Source organism: Kogia breviceps, chromosome 15 (assembly GCF_026419965.1).
Source record: "Kogia breviceps isolate mKogBre1 chromosome 15, mKogBre1 haplotype 1, whole genome shotgun sequence".
In the NCBI taxonomy this organism is placed as follows: Eukaryota; Metazoa; Chordata; class Mammalia; order Artiodactyla; family Physeteridae; genus Kogia; species Kogia breviceps.
The window spans coordinates 64015877-64036962 of record NC_081324.1 but is presented as its reverse complement, the minus strand read 5'-3'; the positions used below and the strand labels follow the sequence as shown (position 1 = coordinate 64036962).

The 21086-nt window shown below is 48.4% G+C and overlaps 1 protein-coding gene across 4 annotated transcripts in view; it reads right to left on the bottom strand.

Moving 5' to 3' along the window:
• The window catches only part of MED15 (mediator complex subunit 15), a 62787-nt gene that overhangs the window by 31399 nt on the left and 10302 nt on the right, over window positions 1-21086 (bottom strand). For all 4 annotated transcript variants that reach the window (XM_059041135.2, XM_059041134.2, XM_059041132.2 and 1 more), the window contains exon 2: window positions 5525-5612. In XM_059041135.2, coding sequence (XP_058897118.1) covers window positions 5525-5612 — 88 coding nt within the window. The remainder of the gene's footprint in view (window positions 1-5524; window positions 5613-21086) is intronic.

Below are 21086 nucleotides of genomic sequence, written 5' to 3'. Positions count from 1 at the left end.
TTGGTAAGTATTGTGGTGTGATTCACGTATTTTAAAATTTTACCCTTATACATTATAAAATATTTTAAACATACAAAAAATAAATAATAAAACAAATGACAGTGGGTTCCTTACCCGGTTTAAATAAGATAGAAAGAAAGAAAGCTAGCTCCCCATGCTACCGCTGATTTGCCTCACACCTTGTGTTCTTCATAGCTGAACTAGAGAAAGTCATGAGGACAACACGGAGTGTCTGTACTCTCTCAGCTCCTCAGTACATCCTAGTGAAAACGGAGCGACTGAAAACCAAAGAAGCAGAATTTCTGAGGAGGCCTCCAAGCAAGCATGCTGACACCGGGTAGTGCAGGAGGAGGCCTGGCTGTCACCCCGCAAACAGCAGAGGGCAGGAGCACAGCCCTGGACCTGTAAAAACTGGCCACACCCAGGTCTTTCTAGCAGGTCTCAGCAGTTGTTCAGAAAATGCTAGTCTTTTCATGGGGTTTGCCGTTTTCACTGTACACAACTGCGCTTTTCTCCTCCAATAGCTGTCCCTGATTAAACAAAGATAGCAGAAGATGTATTCGGTTTCGGTCAAAAGGCCAACCCTGGGCTTGTGAGGTCTGTAAAAAGGGCTAAAGGTAGGAGAGTGTCTCCTTCATCAGACGTGCACGGCCTCTTCCCGCTCTCCCCAGGCTGTGCTCTTGCCCTCTTATTCCAGCAGCTGCTTGTGCCCCTCAGCCCTCCTCTAATTAGCCTCCAGGTCACTTCCCAGTTCTGATGCTCTCGGCTTCCTGGTCCCTGGGTTTCACCTTGGCCCCCACCGTGGGGACTCAGCGTTACAGCTGTAAACCAGAGACATGCACTACTTCTGCATAATACTATACAACGTGCAAAACAGTTGATGTGTGTTTAACACATAAGCTTAATTTTAAAAAAAACGGGACTTCCCTGGTGGTGCAGTTGTTAAGAATCTGCCTGCCAATGCAGGGCACACAGGTTTGAGCCCTCATCCAGGAAGATCCCACATGCTGCGGAGCAATTAGGCCCATGAGCCACAACTACTGAGCCTGCGCTCTAGAGCCCACGTGCCACAAATACTGAAGCCCGTGAGCCTAGAGCCCCATGCTCCGCAACAGGAGAAGCCAATGCAATGAGAAGCCCGCACATGGCAATGAAGAGTAGCCCCCACTTGCCACAACTAGAGAAAGCCCGCGTGCAGCAACGAAGACCCAACGCAGCCAAAAATAAATAAAATAAAATAAATTTATTTAAAAAAATAAAAATAAAATAAAAACAACCAAGTGATAAGCACATGTTCAGCAATGCACCCAGCTGTAATAAGCCTCTCTATGCACTGCCGCTGCAGGTGCCAACGCAGAGGTCCCAGGATCCCTGGCTGTGCTCTCATCCAGCAGATGCCAAACCTTCCTGAATCTGCAGAGTGCTTAGAGCTGCTATTATTATACCACCCACCACCCCCAGGGAAAGTGGTTTCTGCCTTGAGGCAGAGAGCAGTCCCACCTGCAGGAATTCAGGTGTTAAGAATTAAAGTGGGTGTTTGGGTGTCTTTTGCTTTGCTAGATTGGGGGAAGTAGCACAAGTAGCAAAGAGGGTAGGCTCTGACCCCAGACCCCCAGGGTGTGTGACCTCCTGGGCAAGTTACCTGGCATCTGTGTGCCTGAGCCTCCTCGTCTGCAACCTGGGGAGAGCAGCACTGTACCTGCTTCACGGGCCTTGCAAGGGGACATCACATCACTTTAGAGGGAGCAATGGGGCCTGGCCATTAGACCCAGGGCCAGCCCCTGACAGAATGGGAAGAGCTTTAACTCTGGGTGCTAACACCACACTGGAAGCATGCACCAACCAAGCAATCTGGAGCTGGTGGTCTTTTAGACAACAGTGCTCAAGGTCTTCCTTGCCCGGGATGTATACCAGGCAGCCTGAGGTGCCCATGGGTGATCCGGTTTCCTTTAGGGTGGATACCTCTGGACCCACCTGCTTGCCAGGATTCCAAGAGAAGGTTAGCCCCTTCTCCATGACCTCCTCTGCCTCCCAGCCCCTCCTGGAGTCTAAAAACAGAGAAATCACTCTTCCATATCCTTTTCTTTGCTCTGGGTCCTACCTTTTACATTCTTTCACAGTCATTCTAATGGGGTCTCAGGCGGGAGGGGCAGGTAACAAGTGTGCCCGGCTGCCACCTGACTGGAGAGTCCCTCTGGAGCCCCACCCTGGAGGAGAGGTCTTGCCGCACGACGGGGCCCAAGGCTCCATGTGGGGCTTGAGCAGGACTAATAAGCTGGACATCAGACAGCAGTGTCCAAGCAGAAAGTCTGTCTCTAAAAATGACATAGGAAACTTCCCAGACCTCTCTATAAATACCTCTCTTCCAAATAGTCAGGGCCTCCTCTTGAAGTTAGGGATTTAGAACCAGCCTGACCAAAGGAAATGCAACTGAAATTGCTAAGGTGTGGTGTGGGCTGCAGTAAGGAGAGGAGAGGACAGTGACGGGGGCTGTTGTGCTGCCAGTCGCCCCCTCGGGATGGAAGGCTTATTCCCCAGCTGCTGGGAGGGTCTCTGTGGTGGCCAGTCTCCAAGATGGCAGCCAACAACCACTGGCCTCCCTGGATGCACAGGCCACAGTACACAGAGAAGGTGGAGGCGACTCCCTCCCCAGACTCCACACTGGCCTTAGGACTTGCTATGACCCAGTGATGTTCTAGGAATTCAGGGGACTGACAGCTTCCACATCCCCTGCCTTGGAAACCAGCCGCTGTGCCATAATGAAGCCCGGGCTATGCTGCTGGAGACACCAGGTGGCTGCCAGATGAATGTGGCTGCGCTGAGGTCACCAGTGAAACCAGAAGAATGGCCAGCCAGGCAGTTCCAATCACCCCAATCCTGACCCACAGAATCAGGACAGATACCAACTCATTGCTCTAGGCCACTACATTTTGGGGTATTTCCTTATAAAACAATAGACAACAAATAATACTGGACCAACAAGTTGTATATTTTGAAAGTTGAAATAATTCAATAAGCCCTCACCAAGTTTCTTATCTCCCAAATATCTGCAAATTATGTATCTAATAAGAGACTTGTATCTAAAATTTATAACAAGTTCTTACAATCTAGCAATAAAAAGACCAACAACTCAATTTTTAAATGGGCAAAGGATCTGAATAAACATTTCTCCAAAGAAAATATACAAATGACCAATAAACACAGTAAGTCATCTGGGAATGCAAATCAAAACCACAATTAGATACCACTTCACACTCACTATGATGGCTATAATAAAAAAAAAAAACAGTAACAAGTATTGATGAGGAATGGAGAAATTGGAACCTCATACACTCCTAGTGGGAATGTAAAATGGTGCAGCTGCTTTGAAACAGTCTGGCAGTTCCTCAAAAGGTTAAATACAGAGTTATCATCTGATTCAGCAGTTCCTTTCCTAGGTATACAGGAAAGAGAAATGGAAACATATGTCCCCAGGAAAGTTTGCACACAAATGTTCATAGCAGCATTATTATAATAGCCAAAAAGTGGAAACACTCCAGATGTCCATAAACTGGTGATAGATAAATAAAATATGGTACATCCATACAATGGAATATTATTTGGCAATAAAAAGGAATAAAGTACATGCTACAACATGGTTCATGGTGAACATTAAAAATATTATGCTAAGTGAAAGAAGCCAGTCACAGAAACATATTTTATGATTGCATTTATATGAAAAGTACAAAATAAGCAAATCTATAGCAACAGAAAGCAGATAAGTGGTTGCCTAGGACTGAGGGTTGAGGGAAAATGAGGAGTGCTGGCTAACAGGTATAGAGATTCTTTAGAAAATGCTCTAGGGAGTACCCTGGGGGCCTAAGTGGTTAGGACTCCAGGCTTTCACTGTCATGACCCATGTTCAATCTCTGGTCGGGGAACTGAGATCACATAAGCTGCAAGGTGTGGCCAAAAGAAAAAAAAAGAAAAAAAAAAGAAAAAAGAAAATGCTCTAAAATGGATTGTGGTGATGGTTGCACAACTCTGTGAAGATCCTAAAAGACCACTGAACTGTACACTTTAAATGGGTGAATTGTACAGTATATGAATTTGAGCTCGATAAAGTTGTTATAAAAAAAGAATATAACACTTATCATTTTCTATGTCCACAGCACAAGCCCGCCCCCCTCAGTGCACGGGCTTCTGCTGCTCGTCCTCCACCTACTTGTGCTCACAAACACATGCTGGTGTGCTCTGACCTCCAAGCCCACGCTGTACACACGGTTTCTGTTTTGGAAGCTGTGCTCTCCGGCCAGTCATCTCCACCTTTCCATTTCAGAAAATGTTTACCTCATCTAAACACTCAGACCAGGCTATGTTTCCCCAACGGACCTCTGTACGTCTTGACAATTGGTTTACCTAAACCCGGATCCAACCATAAATAGCATCTGCTTTTGTTTTTTTTCTCTCTTCTTTTTTTTTAAAAAAATTATCTATTTATGTATTTATTTTTGGCTGCGTTGGGTTTTCGTTGCTGCGTGTGGGCTTTCTCTAGTTGCGGTGAGTGGGGGCTACTCTTTGTTGCAATGCGTGGGCTTCTCATTGTGGTGGCTTATCTTGTCGCAGAGCACAGGCTCTAGGTGCACGGGCTTCAGCAGTTGCAGCACACAGGCTCAGCAGTTGTGTTGCGGTGTGCAGGCTCTAGAGCACAGGCTCAGTAGTTGTGGCGCACAGGCTTAGTTGCTCCACGGCATGTGGGATCTTTCCAGACCAGGGCTCGAACCCGTGTCCCCTGCACTTGCAGGCGGATTCTTAACCACTGCGTCACCAGGGAAGTCCGTTTTTGATTCTTGAGACACAGTAGGGCTTAGAGCTCCAGCACCACACTCGGGCACCAAGTGCTCAGCAGAGCTGGTGCAGCAGACACAGCTCGCCCTGCACGAGCCAGGTAACCCAGACAAGCTGCTTGCTTCTTTGTGCCTGTTCTGCTTCATTTCTACGAGCAGCTCTACCCCAAGGCAAGCGCACAGATGACAGGAGGTGGTCACATGAAGCCCATGGCAATGCCCAGTTCACGTGAGAGCTCACACAAGAAACTCGCCCCAACCACTCCACCTGTGACATTCCCAAGCCTCGTCCTCACCAAGGCCTCACCCTCCATGAGCATCACCTGCATCATTTAACAAAAGGGGACAGGAACCCTTCCAGGCCCACCTGTCAGGGCCCTGACCCCCCAGGAGGGCTGAGCCTGAGGACAGAGCAGTCCTTACTCAGAGCACTGTCCACAGGAACCACCGGGGCCCGAGGGAGCGCCCTACAGGATTCACGGGAGCTGACCATAAATGGGGGTGCCAACAGCAAGGTCTGGGGTCGGAGGCTGCGCCTGCATCCTGGATGCCCACCCAATCCCCTCCTGCACCTGTACCACAGACACAGGATCTTCCCGCAGAGTGCCACCCAACAGTGAGCAGCCACCCCATCCCCATGGCCTGGCACCCTGCCCTCCAGCAGAGTCCCCACAGGGGACCACCCCCCAGGGCCTTACCCGGGTCTTGGCCTTCAGAAACACGTGGCTCTCCATGTCTTTGCTGGATTTACTGTGGGCCACGCCAGCCTTCCTCATGGCATCCTCTCTGGAACACAAAGGAGGAGAGATGTTGACACAGGCTCCCTGGCCAGCAGGCCCACACAGCAGCTGCCCGGGGCCCACAGGTGTAGCCTGGCCCACCAGTCTGGTTGAGGCCCAGGAGAGGCACGAAGGGAGGGGCTCTCAGCACAGCGATGAAAGGCAGCTGAGCAAAGGAGAAGGCAGGCAGCGCCACAAGACGGAAGGAACAGGAAAGGCGGTCACCATGAAACAAAGCAGCCACCCAGCTTGAGCAGGCAGAGGGGCCAGGCCCAGAGGCTGCTCACAACCAGCACATTAAACAACAGGGCGGCCAGCCGGTCTCCATTTCCTGCCCTCTACGTGACCTGAGCCCCCACCCAACTCTGGCGTCAAGAGCAGTGGGACCCTTGCTTTGGAAGTCTCCTCTGGTGGAACAGAGGGGCCATGCCAGTCACCTCTCAGTCCCTCCCAAGGCAAAGGTCCCTGTGTCGGACATGCAGGTCCTCCCAGTGGGACCAAGGAGATGAGCCTGACCTCAACAACTTGAGTTGGGGCCAGGAGACAGACCACACAAATGCCAACACATGCATGGCAAGAGACGGAATGTGAGCCCAGGTTTTCATCACATGATGCTCTGCTGCACACAGCTAAGCCTGAGCTCCTCTGGGTGGTAGCACACATTCCCCGCACCCCCGCCGCCCCCAGACGAAGGTAAGGATAGGTGTGCATTTGTTAGAAAGGAAGGAGCACATCAGGCTCGGGTCCACAAGCCTGGACCCTCTGCTCACAGCCTGCCTTCTTCTCCACAGGATGGGTCTCCCGGCCTGTCTTCACAGACACAGACACACAGACACAGACACACAGACACAGACACACACACAGACACACACACAGACAGACAGACACACACACACACACACAGACACACACACCCCCTGGGTACTGAAAGAGCGGGCACATGGGCTGCAGGACCACGTTTGTGATCCCAAGAGAAACCCTAGACAAGAGGCTAAATGCTAAGAGATGGACAAATCTGTACTAAGGTATAAAGAAAGATAAAATGCTGCTGAGCCACCACACTGCCAGATTCCACACATGAGGCCAGAGCCCCCACCTCCCGCCTGCTTCCCTGAGCCTGCACCAAGACCAGGAAGCAGCAACGGGTTCCCGCTGGAGAAGCATCCAGAGTGGAGCAGATGTTCGCATGAGGGGACGTGTGACCAGGATCAAAGAGAGGCAAAAGGAAGATTGCAGGAGGACAAGGCGAGACCCTGACAGGCCAGGGGGACCTGGCGCGCAGGGGCTGAGGCCAGCGGGGCAGGCGCCCCACACGTGATGTGGGTTCTGAGTCCTCGAGCATCTCTGACAAGTGACTGAGCAGACCTATCTTCAAGGGGAGTCTCCCCAGCGCCCCCACCCCTCCTCTAATAGCCATGTGAGGCTAACCCTGCCACAGAGGCTTGCCCGAAGCTGAGGGCCACAGAGCCGCGGACCACTGGGGCAACCCCAAGGACAGTGGTAGACACGTGAGGGGGCTGTGACGGCTGGCGGCTGGCTGGGAGGAGGCCCCAGGAGCCAGGTGAAGCGCAGAGAGGCCGAGAGGGGCGCAGAGGGCCCTGCGTCATGAGCAGAAGACCTGGGGGCTTGGCCAGGTGCCTGGCTGGTGACAAGTGGTCCTCGGAGCTGCTGGCAACAACTCTGAAGGGGGCAGGCTTGCAGGTCCCCCGCAGACACTGCATCTTGCCCGCAGCAGAGACCCTGGCACGTCCGCAGAGACAAGACAGACCTGTGCTTCGTGGTGGAGGGACTGCTCCAGGCCTGAAGACACCGGATCTGCTGGAGCAGGAGCCCTGGCCTGTCATGGTCAGGGCAACGCCACAGATGATGGGGACACACGGGCATCGGCTGTTAGTGACTCAGAGCCTGAAGAGCATCAACTACACAGGAGGCCAGAAACAGGTGTCTGTGGACAAGCAAGAACGGAACACAAGCAGCAGGCAGCAGGGCCTGGGCAACCACCTGGTTCTGCCTGGTGGTCTCAGCATATTCGTGCTCATCGTGCTCAGGGAAGGGGTCTCACGGCAGGGGTTGGGGGAAGGCTCTGCCAGGAGCACCAGCCACGTCCCCACTGCGCCTGCAGTGCCACCAGAACAGAAGAACCGACAGGCGCCCTGAACACTGTTCTCAGTTCTGCAAACCATACTGTTAAAAATGTTCTTGCTCTTGGGACTTCCCTGGCAGCCCAGTGGTTAAGACTCTGTGCTTCCACTGCAGGGGGCATGGGTTTGATCCCCCGTCAGGGAACTAAGATCCCACATACCATGTGGCACGGCCAAAAATTAAAAAACAAACAAACAAAAAAAAGTTCTTGCTCCTGTTTCCAGTCTGCAGATCATACTCCATAAAATAGAAGATGAGACCAAAAAGGAAGCAGGCAGTTCTGCTGTTCTAATCATCCGCTTTCCCGAAAGGAAAGGGCCTGTCCTGTCATTTTCAGCCACCTCAGCATTTTGTTAGAGGCGCCATCCGCCATCCAGGCTCTGACCACGACGACGTACTGCATCTCACGTGCCTGCATGCCTGCACAGGACCCACGGCTCCTGTGCCTCTGACCCCAGATAACAGGCCCCTGCTGGCGACTGTCAATAAACGCAATCAAACTAGCACAACCGGGGAAGAGGGAGAGCCTCAGAGGCCTGGAGGGAGGAACGTGAGCACGTGGTCTGTCCCACAGGCGAGACCCCAGCCACAGGTCCAGTACCTTGGCAGCCATCAGGGAGGCATCAGTACCATGAGAGACAGAAGGGCTGTCTGCAGGCCACGGCCTGGGTGGATCAGCCCTGACAAGACAACTGGGGGCTGAGAGCACACAGCCCCCACTGAGACCCAGGTTCCACAAGGCACCTGTGGGTGGGAGAGGGTTGACGGGGCTGCCCCTGCTCCACAGCCACCCATCTTCCAGGCAGAGCTCCACTGGTCTCTGGTCCAGACCTGGCCCACCACCCGGGCCCCGTGAGTCCCCCACCTGGAGCCCAGACCCCACCTGCGGTGACACACCAAGAAAACTCCCAGCAGCCTGAGCTCTGTGCCCCACAACGGGATGCCCAGGAGCCTCCTCTTCGCTTCCCGATTCTGAACGCCATTCCCTGCAGTTCAATCCTCACTGCATGTCACAGCGCACCCGTGGCCATCCCTGTGGTGGCCTCTGTCTCCAGGCCCCACCCCCATCCCCACTCCCTCTGTCAGCTCCCCAAGCCTCTGTCCAAGTCCATGTCCCACCTGCCTCAAGGGCCTCCCTCCTCAGCAGCAAGGCAGGCAGCCCGTCCAGTGAGGAGCCCCCTCCCCTCCTTCACCCACTCTGCTCGTTCTCCCAGGGCGGCTCTCTCCCTAGCCCTGCCCGCTGGGCCCTCCGACCCTGTACTTACGCAGCACCCCTACTCTCTGCCTCACGGAAACCCTGTGGTCACTCTGACCACACCCATGGCACCTCCTGTGGAAATCGCTGGCTTCCTGTCTGTCCCACAAACACCTGGAGAACAGACCGTGGCATCTACCTCTGCGTGCTGCAGGCGGTCATCCGTGTCAATTTTTTATAACATAAGGGATGGCGACACCATGTACTTTGACGGACACGACATGCAGAACCCAGAACTGCTGTGGCAGGCTCGGGGGACACCAAGCCTGGCACAGGCACATCCCAGTGGTAAAGGCCAGGGGGCTTGGGGAAAGGCCTGTGCTGGGCAGACGGACCTGGCAGGAAGCAGAGAAGGGAGGGCCTGGGCTCCGATCACTTGTACAGAACACACAGACTGGGGATCAAGTTCCACCCTGGCCATTGGCCAGCTCTGGGTCCTGGAGGCACTCTACCCCCAGGCACATCCTCTCCATAAAGGATGCTCAGAAGGGACTGAAGCCAGGATGAAGGGCGCTAGAACAGGTCCAGCCTCAGCACACCTGCTCCTCCTCACCTCTGCCCTGTCTCCAAAGTGGGAAACTCAGTTTGTCAACTGGAGTCCAGTCCTCATCCCTGACATTGGAATCTGCAGAGGAAAGGCAAATACCCAGCCCACTGTGTGTGTCCCTGGGCAGGTGCGCCTGGACATAAGCTCGACGTGCGCTCAGGCTCACGTCTGCCCTCACTGCCCACCACACCCCCCCGCCAGTGATCCCCGAGGGAGGCGTCACCTTGAGGTGCCTGTGTGTCCTCTCCTACAGAGGGAGGACAGTGACAGTGCCACCTCACGGGGTCGTCCTGAGGATTACAGCAGTAACATCGTCAGGCACACTGGCACGGGAAGCACCAGGGTGTTAAGGAAATCAGTCAGAGAACAGTCTCGCCTGACTCTCCCACCCATGTTCCCCTCTCTCCTGACCCCACCCTCCTCAATGCTGCCTCCCCGGGTCCAACGGAGGCTGAGTTCCCGGGATCCCAAGCTCCTTGGCTCTGTGCCGGTGTCTAAACTCCTGGCCTCAGGTGGATGGGATGCCCTCCAGCCACCCAAAGACTTTCATTCTGCCCAGAGGAATCTTCCCCTGATTTGAGAACCATGACACCTGTCAACCAACTGACCTCTCATAGATGGAAGTTTTTGCCTACCCTGTCCCACCCTCGAGGAGAAGCTTCCTGGTGAAGTACCGCCTGTGTGTGCAGTCTGTTCACCAAACTGGGACAGAAGCCTGCAGCTGGTGTGTGCAACCCTTCAACCAGTGTAAGATCCCAAACCACAAAAGTACCAGAAGACAACAGGAGGACAGTTACATATCCAACATCAGGAGGAGGAAGATTTTCCTAAGCACATTGCCCAAAGTAAACGCCAAAAAGGGGAAAAGATTTTACCAGATGGAAAACAGATTCCTCCCATATTTTTATCAGCCACCAACCAGAGAGATAAGAAAAAGGTATCTGAACCTCAGCACCTCAAGCTCTGCCCTGACATCTGAGGAGAGGTGCTGAGGGCAGCCCCCACCCCACTCTCAGTCAGGGCTTGTGTGTCTGGGGATGAGCTCCCCACACTTGTGGCACAGCCCGGGTGATGTTTGTTTGGTAAAGCAAAGCTCAGGTCAGCACAGACAGAACTGTCCCACCCTCCCTAAATGCCAGTTGGGCCCACGCATCCCACAGATGTGGCCAGCCCAAAGCTTCTGTGCCTGCCCAGCACCAAGGAATCCTGGGAGCCTGCCTCCAGATGAGACAGAAGGTAGAGACAGACCAAAGGAAAACAAATTACCACACTGGCCCTGAGAGGGAAACACAACTTTGACAAATTCTCACTACATCTATGGGTTTCATATTTTCAAGTGAGAAAGGACCTATATTTCCTTTGGTTTGTCCCCCAAAATATTATACTCTCTGAGGTACCAAATTTTTTAAAGATCAGGAATTTATTTGGAGAGGAGGATGATAAAGGATGAGTCAGAATTTAAAAATACAGGCTCCAGGACTTCCCTGGTGGCGCAGTGGTTAAGAATCTGCCTGCCAACGCAGGGGACATGGGTTCAGGCCCTGGTCCAGGAAGATCCCACGTGCCGCAGAGCAATGAAGCCCATGTGCCATAACTACTGAGCCTGCGCTCTAGAGCCTGCGAGCCACAACTACTGAGCCTGCGTGCCACAACTACTGAAGCCCGCGCACCTAGAGCCCGTGCTCCGCAACAAGAGAAGCCACCGCAATGAGAAGCCCATGCACTGCAACGAAGAGTAGTTCCCACTCACCACAACTAGAGAAAGCCCGCATGCAGCAATGAAGACTTAACAAAGCCAAAAATAAATATATTAATTTTTAAAAAAATACAAGTTCCAATGTAAGGTCTGGCTCTCTGAAAAGAGGAAACCCATCTGCAGAAGAATAGAACCATATGATGGGTGAGGTGCTAGCTTAAGTCATAATCCAAATACGTTCCCTGCAATAATTTCATTTCAAAAATAAAATTAAATGAGATATGAACCTCCAGGTTGGAAAGGGGGACTGAACCTGCGTGTCTAATTTCCAGTTGCCTTCACAGTGCCCCGATATGAGAGTGAGCAGCCAACCAAGGGCTCCCAGACACCTAACATGGCAGATAAAAACCCTGTGAGAAACTCAGCAGGAAGAAAACAGAAACTATCTCAGTATCCAAGTAGATAAAACATAGCACCCACTTAACAAGAACAAGATGCTAAAAATCCAGAAAAGTCAGATTACACACACAAAAAAAGTTCTTACAAATAAAAGCCTATTACATGTTAGCAGCAAAGGGTCAGAGATAAAATTGAAGAAATCTCCCACACAGCAGAGCTAGAAGACAAAGAGATGGAAAACAGGAGATAAAAGATAAAATAAAAAGAAGGTAGGAGGGCTTCCCTGGTGGTGCAGTGGTTAAGAATCCTCCTGCCAATGCAGAGGACACGGGTTCGAGCCCTGGTCCGGGAAGATCCCACATGCCGCGGGAGCAGCTAAGCCTGTGAGCCACAACTACTGAGCATGCGCTCTAGAGACTGCAAGCCACAACTACTGAGCCCGCATGCCACAACTAATGAAGTCTGTGCCTAGAGCCCGTGCTCCACAACAAGAGAAACCACTGCAATGAGAAGCCCGCATGCTACAACAAAGAGTAGCCCCTGCTTGCCACAACTAGAAAACGCTTGCCCGCAGCAACGAAGACCCAATGCAGCCAAAAATAAATAAATTAAATAAATTAATTAAAAATTTTAAAAAAAGAAGGTAGGAGATTGGTTCAAGATGGTGGAGTAAAAGGACGTGCACTCATTCCCCCGTGCGAGAACACCAGAATCACAACTAACTGCTGAATGATCATCGACAGGAAGACACTGCAACTCACCAAAAAAGATACCACACATCCAAAGACAAAGGAGAAGGCACAATGAGATGGTAGTAAGGGCGTAATCACAATCAAATCAAATCCCATAACTGCTGGGTGTGTAACTCACAAACTGAAGAACACTTATATTACAGAAGCCCACCCACTGGAGTGAAGGTTCTGAGCCCCACATCAGGCTTCCCAACCAGGGGGTCCGGCAATGGGAGGAGGAATTCCTAGAGAATCAGACTTTGAAGGCTAGCAGGATTTGATTGCAGGACTTCAACAGGACTGGGGGAAACAGAGACTCCACTCTTGGAGGACACACACAAAGTAGTGTGTGCATCAGGACCCAGGGGAAGGAGCAGTGACCCCATAGGAGACTGAACCAGACCTATCTGCTAGTGTTGGAGGGTCTCCTGCAGAGGCGGGGGATGGCTGTGGCTTACCATAAGGACAAGGACACTGGCAGCAGAAGTTCTGGGAAGTGCTCCTTGGAGTGAGCCCTCCCAGAGTCTGCCATTGGTCCCACCAGAGAGCGGAGTAGGCTCCAGTGTTGGGTCACCTCAGGCCAAACAAACAAGAGGGAGGGAAACCAGCCCCACCCATCAGCAGACAAGCGAATTAAAGTTTTACTGAGCTCTGCCCACCAGAGCAACACCCAACTCTACCCACCACCAGTCCCTCCCATCAGAAAACTTGCACAAGCCTCTTAGATAGCCTCATCCACCAGAGGCAAGAAGAACTACAATCCTGCAGCCTGTGGAACAAAAACCACATTCACAGAAAGATAGACAAGATGAAAAGGCAGAGGACTATGTATCAGATGAAGGAACAAGACAAAACCCCAGAAAAACAACTAAATAAAGTGGAGATAGGCAACCTTCCAGAAAAAGAATTCAGAATGATAGTGAAGATGATCCAGGACCTCGGAAAAAGAATGGAGGCAAAGATCAAGAAGATACAAGAAATGTTTAACAAAGACCTAGAAGAATTAAAGAACACCTAGAAGAATCAAAGAACAAACAAACAGAGATGAACAATACACAACTGAAATGAAAAATACACTAGAATGAATCAATAGCAGAATAACTGAGGCAGAAGAACAGACAAATGACCTGGAAGACAGAATGGTGGAATTCACTGCCACGGAACAGAATAAAAAAAGAATGAAGACAGCTTAAGAGACCTCTGGGACAACATTAAACACAACATTCACAATATATGGAGTCCCAGAAGGAGAAGAGAAAGAGAAAGGACCCGAGAAAACATTTGAAGAGATTATAGTTGAAAACTTCCCTAACATGGGAAAGGAAATAGCCACCCAAGTCCAGGAAGCGCAGAGAGTCCCAGGCAGGATAAATCCAAGGAAAAACATGCCGAGACACATAGTGATCAAATTGGCAAAAATTAAAGACAAAGAAAAATTATTGAAAGCAACAAGGGAAAAATGACAAATAACATACAAGGGAACTCCCATAAGGTTAACATCTGATTTCTCAGCAGAAACTCTACAAGCCAGAAGGGAGTGGCACGATATATTTAAAGTGATGAAAGGGAAGAAACTACAACCAAGATTACTCTACCTGACAAGGATCTCATTCAGATTTGATGGAGAAATCAAAAGCTTTACAGACAAGCAAAAGCTAAGAGAATTCAGCACCACAAAACCAGCTCTACAACAAATAAATGCTAAAGGAACTTCTCTAAGTGGGAAACACAAGAGAAGAAAAGGACCTACAAAGACAAACCCATAACAATTAAGAAAATGGTAATAGGAACACATATCAATAATTACTTTAAACATCAATGGATTAAATGCTCCAATCAAAAGACGCAGGTTTGCTGAATGGATACAAAAACAAGACCTATATATATGCTGTCTACAAAAGAACCACTTCAGACCTAGGGACACATACAGACTGAAAGTGAGGGGATGGAAAAAGATAATCCATGCAAATGGAAATCAAAAGAAAGCTGGAGTAGCAATACTCATATCAGATAAAATAGACTTTAAAATAAAGAATGTTACAAGAGACAAGGAAAGACACTACATAATGATCAATCCAAGAAGAAGATATAACAATTATAAATATATATGCACCCAACACAAGAGCACCTCAATACTATAAGGTAACTGCTAACAGCTATAAAAGAGGAAATCGACAGTAACACAATAATAGTGGGGGACTCTAACACCTCACTTACACCAGTGGACAGATCATCCAGACAGAAAATAAATAAGGAAACACAAGCTTTAAATGACACAATAGACCAGATAGATTTAATTGGTATTTATAGGACGTTCCATCCAAAAACAGCAGATTACACTTCCTTCTTAAGTGCACATGGAACATTCTCCAGGATAGATCACATCTTGGGTCACAAATAAAGCCTCAGTAAATTTAAGAAAACTGAAATCATATCAAGCATCTTTTCCAACCACAATGTTATGAGATTAGAAATCAATTACAGGGAAGAAAACATAAAAAACACAAACATATGGAGGTTAAACAATATGTTACTAAATAACCAAGAGATCACTGAAGAAATCAAAGAGGAAATCAAAAAAATACCTAGAGACAAATTACAATGAAAGCACGACAATCTGAAACCTATAGGATGCAGCAAAAGCAGTTCTAAGAGGGAAGTTTATAGAAATACAAGCCTACCGCAAGAAACAAGAAAAATCTCAAATAAACAATCTAACCTTATACCTAAAGGAACTAGAGAAAGAAGAACAAACAAAACCCAAAGTTAGTAGAAGGAAAAGAAATCATAAAGATCAGAGCAGAAATAAATGAAATAGAAACAAAGAAAACAATAGCAAAGATCAATAAAACTAAAAGCTGGTTCTTTGAGAAGATAAACAAAATTGATAAACCATTAGCCAGTTTCATCAAGAAAAAGAGGAAGAGGACTCAAATCAATAAAATTAGAAATGAAAAAGGAGGAGTTATAACAGACACCGCAGAAATACAAAGCATCCTAAGAAACTACAAGCAACTCTATGCCAATAAAATGGACAACCTGGAAGAAATGGACAAATTCTTAGAAAGGTATAACCTTCCAAGACTGAACCAGGAAGAAATAGAAAATATGAGCAGACCAATCAAAAGTAGTGAAATTGAAACTGTGATTAAAAATCTTCCAACAAACAGAAGTCCAGGACCATATGGCTTCACAGGTGAATTCTATCAAACATTTAGAGAAGAGCTAACACCCATCCTTCTCAAACTCTTCCAAAAAACTGCAGAGGAAGGAACACTCCCAAACTCATTCTATGAGGTCACCATCACCCTGATACCAAAACCAGACAAAGATACTACAAATAAAGACAATTGCCAACCAATATCACTGATGACTATAAATGCAAAAATCCTCAACAAAATACTAGCAAACAGAGTCCAAAAACACATTAAAAGGATCATACACGGGCTTCCCTGGTGGCGCAGTGGTTGAGAGTCCACCTGCCGATGCAAGGGACACAGGTTCATGCCCCGGTCCGAGAAAATCCCACATGCCGCGGAGCGGATGGGCCTGTGAGCCATGTCTGCTGAGCCTGTGCGTCCGGAGCCTGTGCTCTGCAACGGGAGAGGCCACAACAGTGAGAGGTCCCGTACCAAAAAAAAAAAAAAGGATCATACACCATGATCGAGTGGGATTTATCCCAGGGATGCAAGGATTCTTCAATATATGCAAATCAATCAATGTAATACACCATATTAACAAACTGAAGAATAAAAACCATATGATCAACTCAATAGATGCAGAAAAAGCTTTTGACAAAATCAACCCCAATTTATGATAAAAACTCTCCAGAAAGTGGGCATAAAGGGAAACTACCTCAACATAATAAAGGCCATATATGACAAACCCACAGCAAACATCATTCTCAATAGTGAAAAACTGAAAGCATTTCCTTGAAGATCAGGAACAAGACAAGGACGTCCACTCACACCACTATTATTCAACATAGTTTTGGAAGTCCTAGCCACAGCAATCAGAGAAGAAAAAGAAATAAAAGGAATACAAATTGGAAAAGAAGAAGTCAAACTGTCACTCTTTGCAGATGACATGATTCTATACATAGAGAATACTAAAGATGCCACCAGAAAACTACTAGAGCTAATCAATGAATTTGGTAAAGTTGCAGGATACAAAATTAATACACAGAAATCTCTTGCATTCCTATGCACTAATGATGAAAAATCTGAAGGAGAAATTAAGAAAACACTCCCATTTACCACTGCAACAAAAAGAATAAAATACCTAGGAATAAACCTACCTAAGGAGACAAAAGACCTGTATGCAGGAAACTATAAGACACTGATGAAAGAAATTAAAGATGATACAAACAGATGGAGAGATATACCATGTTCTTGGATTGGAAGAATCAATATTGTGAAAATGACTATACTACCCAAAGCAATCTACAGATTCAGTGCAATCCCTATCAAATTACCAATGGCATTTTTTTTTACAGAACTAGAACAAAAAATCTTAAAATTCGTATGGAGACACAAAAGACCCTGAATAGCCAAAGCAGTCTTGAGGGAAAAAAACGGAGCTGGAGGAATCAGACTCCCTGACTTCAGGCTATACTACGAAGCTACAGTAATCAAGACAATATGGTACTGGCACAAAAACAGAAATATAGATCAATAGAACAGGATAGAAAGCCCAGAGATAAACCCACGCACCTATGGTCAACTAATCTATGACAAAGGAGGCAAGGATATACAATGGGGAAAAGACAGTCTCTTCAATAAGTGGTGCTGGGAAAACTGGACAGCTACATGTAAAAGAATGAAATTAGAACACTCCCTAACACCATACACAAAAATAAACTCAAAATGGATTAGAGACCTAAATGTAAGACGGGACACTATAAAACTCTTAGAGGAAAACATAGGAAGAACACCCTTTGACATAAATCACAGCAAGACCTTTTTTGATCCACCTCCTAGAGTAATGGAAATAAAAACAAAAATAAACAAATGGGACCTACTGAAACTTAAAAGCTTTTATACAGCAAAGGAAAACATAAACAAGACTAAAAGAAAACCCTCAGAATGGGAGAAAATATTTGCAAATGAATCAACAGACAACAGATTAATCTCTAAAATATATATAAACAGCTCATGCAGCTCAATATTAAAAAAACAAACAACCCAATCAAAAAATGAGCAGAAGACCTAAATAGACATTTCTCCAAAAGACATACAGATGGCCAAGCACATGAAGAGCTGTTCAACATCACTAATTATTAGAGAAATGCAATCAAAACTAAAATGAGGTATCACCTCACCCCAGTTAGAATGGGCATCATCAGAAAATCTACAAACAACAAATGCTGGAGAGGATATGGAGAAAAGAGAAACCTCTTGCACTGTTGGTGGGAATGTAAGTTGATACAGTCACTATGGAGAACAGTATGGAGGTTTCTTAAAAAACTAAAAATAGAATTACCATATGACCCAGCAATCCCACTACTGGGCATATACCCAGAGAAAACCATAATTCAAAAAGACACATGGGGGCTTCCCTGGTCACGCAGTGGTTGAGAGTCCACCTGCCAATGCAGGGGACACGGGTTCATGCCCAGGTCTGGGAAGATCCCATATGCCGCAGAGCGGCTGGGCCCGTGAGCCACGGCTGCTGAGCCTGCACGTCCGGACCCTGTGCTCCACAACAGGAGAGGCCACAACAGTGAGAGGCCCCTGTACTGGGGGAAAAAAAAAAAAAAAAGACACATGCGCCCTAACCCAATGTTCACTGCAGCACTATTTACAATAGCCAGGTCACGAAAGCAACCTAAATGCCCATCAACAGACGAATGGATAAAAAAGATGTGGTACTTATAGACAATGGAATATTAGCCATAAAAAGGAACTAAATTGGGTCATTTGTAGAGACGTGGATGGATCTAGAGACTGTCATACAGAGTAAAGTAAGTCAGAAAGAGAAAAACAAATATCATATATTAATGCATATATGTGGAACCTGGAAAAATGGTACAGATGAACTGGTTTACAGGGCAGAAACAGACACACAGATGTAGAGAATAAACATGGATACCAAGGGGGGAAAGTGGTGGGGGTGGGGGTGGTGGTGTGATGAATTGGGAGATTGGGATTGATATATATACGCTAATATGTATAAAATGGATAACTAATAAGAACCTGCTGTACAAAAAAATAAATAAAATTAAATTTTGAAAAAAAGAGGGTCAGGGCTTCCCTGGTGGCGCAGTGGTTGGGAGTCCGCCTGCCGATGCAGGGGACGCGGGTTCATGTCCCGGTCTGGGAGGTCTGGGAGGATCCCACATGCCGCGGAGCGGCTGGGCCAGTGAGTCATGGCCGCTAGGCCTGCGCGTCCGGAGTCTGTGCTCCGCAGCGGGAGAGACCACGGCAGTGAGAGGCCCGCGTACCGCAAAAAAAAAAAAAAAAAAAAAAAAAAAAGAGGGTCAAAGGGCCAGCTTTAAAGACATGGGGGGAGAGTGCATACAGAGCGTGGAGGAAACAGGACTCCCCGGGAAATGATTGAAGGGATTTCCCCTGAAGCACCGCAGTGAGTTTTGGGAGTAAGACAAGTCGTCCTAAAGCTCACCGAGAGGAGAAGCACCAGGCCAGCCCTGGAGGCAAGAAAGCAGCAGGAGAGACTTCTCGATCCTGGAGGAAGCACCTCCGCCCTAGAAGTCCACATGCATCCAAACTGACATGGCCTCCCTGGAGCCCCTTTCCTGGAAGCTGGTAGAACAAGGCAGTGAACCAAAAAGAAGAGAACCCAGGATACAGAAAGCAAGAACCCCAACACTGGAGCCCTGCAGGAGACAAGCCCCTGAGAGGGTCTCACCCCCGAGGCCTCCAGAAGGGAGGTGTGGAAGGACAGACAGCCCAGCAGCACCAAGCTTGTGATAACTGCACCGAGAGGTGACTGAAGACAGGGGAAGACTCAGCCGCGGGCACACAGAACTCTAGGCACATTTCTAAGAAGGCATGTTTTTCCCAGGGAGTGAAAACCATCACAGTCTGCCATTGTGTTCGGCTGTGAACATCTGTCCGTGTGGCCCTAAACATTAGCGTTCACTACCCATTTACCCAGAAGCTGAAACACTGGTGGACAAGGGAGAGGCAGAGATAACAGCTGTATTCCCCAAGAAAGTCAACAGATAATCATAAACTCATCACCATGATGACCCGTGCACATGACTTACAACCATGGACGCTGGCCAGAAAAGAAAGCCCCAAGTCAAGGGGAGGACACGGTGAGTCGGGACCACCGCAGTCTCTTGTAAGTCGTATCAGTCCTTGACTTTTAAAATTTATGCACAAATATTAATTTGATAAAAATCAAATGACAAGGACTTCCCTGGTGGCGCAGTAGTTAAGAATCTGCCTGCCAACGAAGGGGACACGGGTTTGAGCCCTGGTCTGGGAAGATCCCACGTGCTGCGGAGCAACTAAGCCCGTGAGCCATAACTACTGAAGCCTGTGCGCCTAAAGCCCATGCTCTGTAATGAGAGAAGCCACCTCAATGAGAAGCCCACGCACCTCAGAGAAAAGTAGCCCCCACTCGCCGCAACTAGAAAAAGTCTGCATACAGCAACAAAGACCCAACACAGCCAAAAAAATTAATTAATTAAAATAAATAATTTTTTTTTAAATCAAATGACAAAATGCACCTAAAGAGTGTGCCACCGACTCCACCATAAAGAAATATTCAAGGAACGCCAGCTATGAAGAAAGGCCTCCCTCGCCTTTCTATGCCTTCCTGACTCAGTCCACACAGAGACAGGAAGCTCTGCTCCATCAGCAATGCCCCCACCCACCTGCCCCAGCATTCTGCAGTTCTCCCAGGACCCCTGGGCCAGAGTGTGGTCAGAGGCACCGACCCAAGAGGGGCCATCGCACACCGCCCCCCACGGGACAGGCAGCTTCCCCGGGGCTCAGACAGCCGACAGGCGGTCTTCTCTTGAGCCTGCCCCAGCACCCAGGTGGCTTCAGCTCGGAGTCAGGAAATGATGAGACACAGATGGTTTAGTCACCAACTGCAACCAGAGCAAACTACCTGTCCTTAACTCAGGGAGCCTGCTCCACCTCACTGCAGCTGGAAGCCTGTTTGCCAAACTACATCCCAGACTGCGACCCCTTCCTGTTCTCTTTCTCTTCACTTTCTTATCGGTTTAATTAAGCTCTCCAATTTCTGCTTGCAAGATTTCTCAAGCCTCGACGAATTAGATCAATGAAAGCATGACACCTAAAGAAGCTACCGCTGCTCTTAGAAGCATATGTCATTATTTGAGCTACAGAAGCTACACAAGTTTCATCATTTTCTCCATTCTGCGGGTTTGACCACAACAGAACCAGGATGCTGGAAAGACCTCTTGATCCATCCAGGCAGTGGCCTCTGGGTTCCAGGCCTTGGACCACTGTGGCTCCCCAGGTTCCAGCCCTGAGAATGTCCCACTCACCACTGGGCAACCACGTGGTAAGGACAGACTCTACCAACCCAAGAGCTTATTAAAATGCTTATCTCACGTGACTTTGCAAAATATTTGGGGGGAGGAAAGTCCTATCTTCCAGAGGTCTGCACTTGAGTTCTGGCAGTGAAAATCATACGGTATCTGGGAAGTGAGTGAAGATAGTCCAGGAGGGGGTGGAAAGGGATAGGTGAAACACTGGCCATAAGATGCTAAC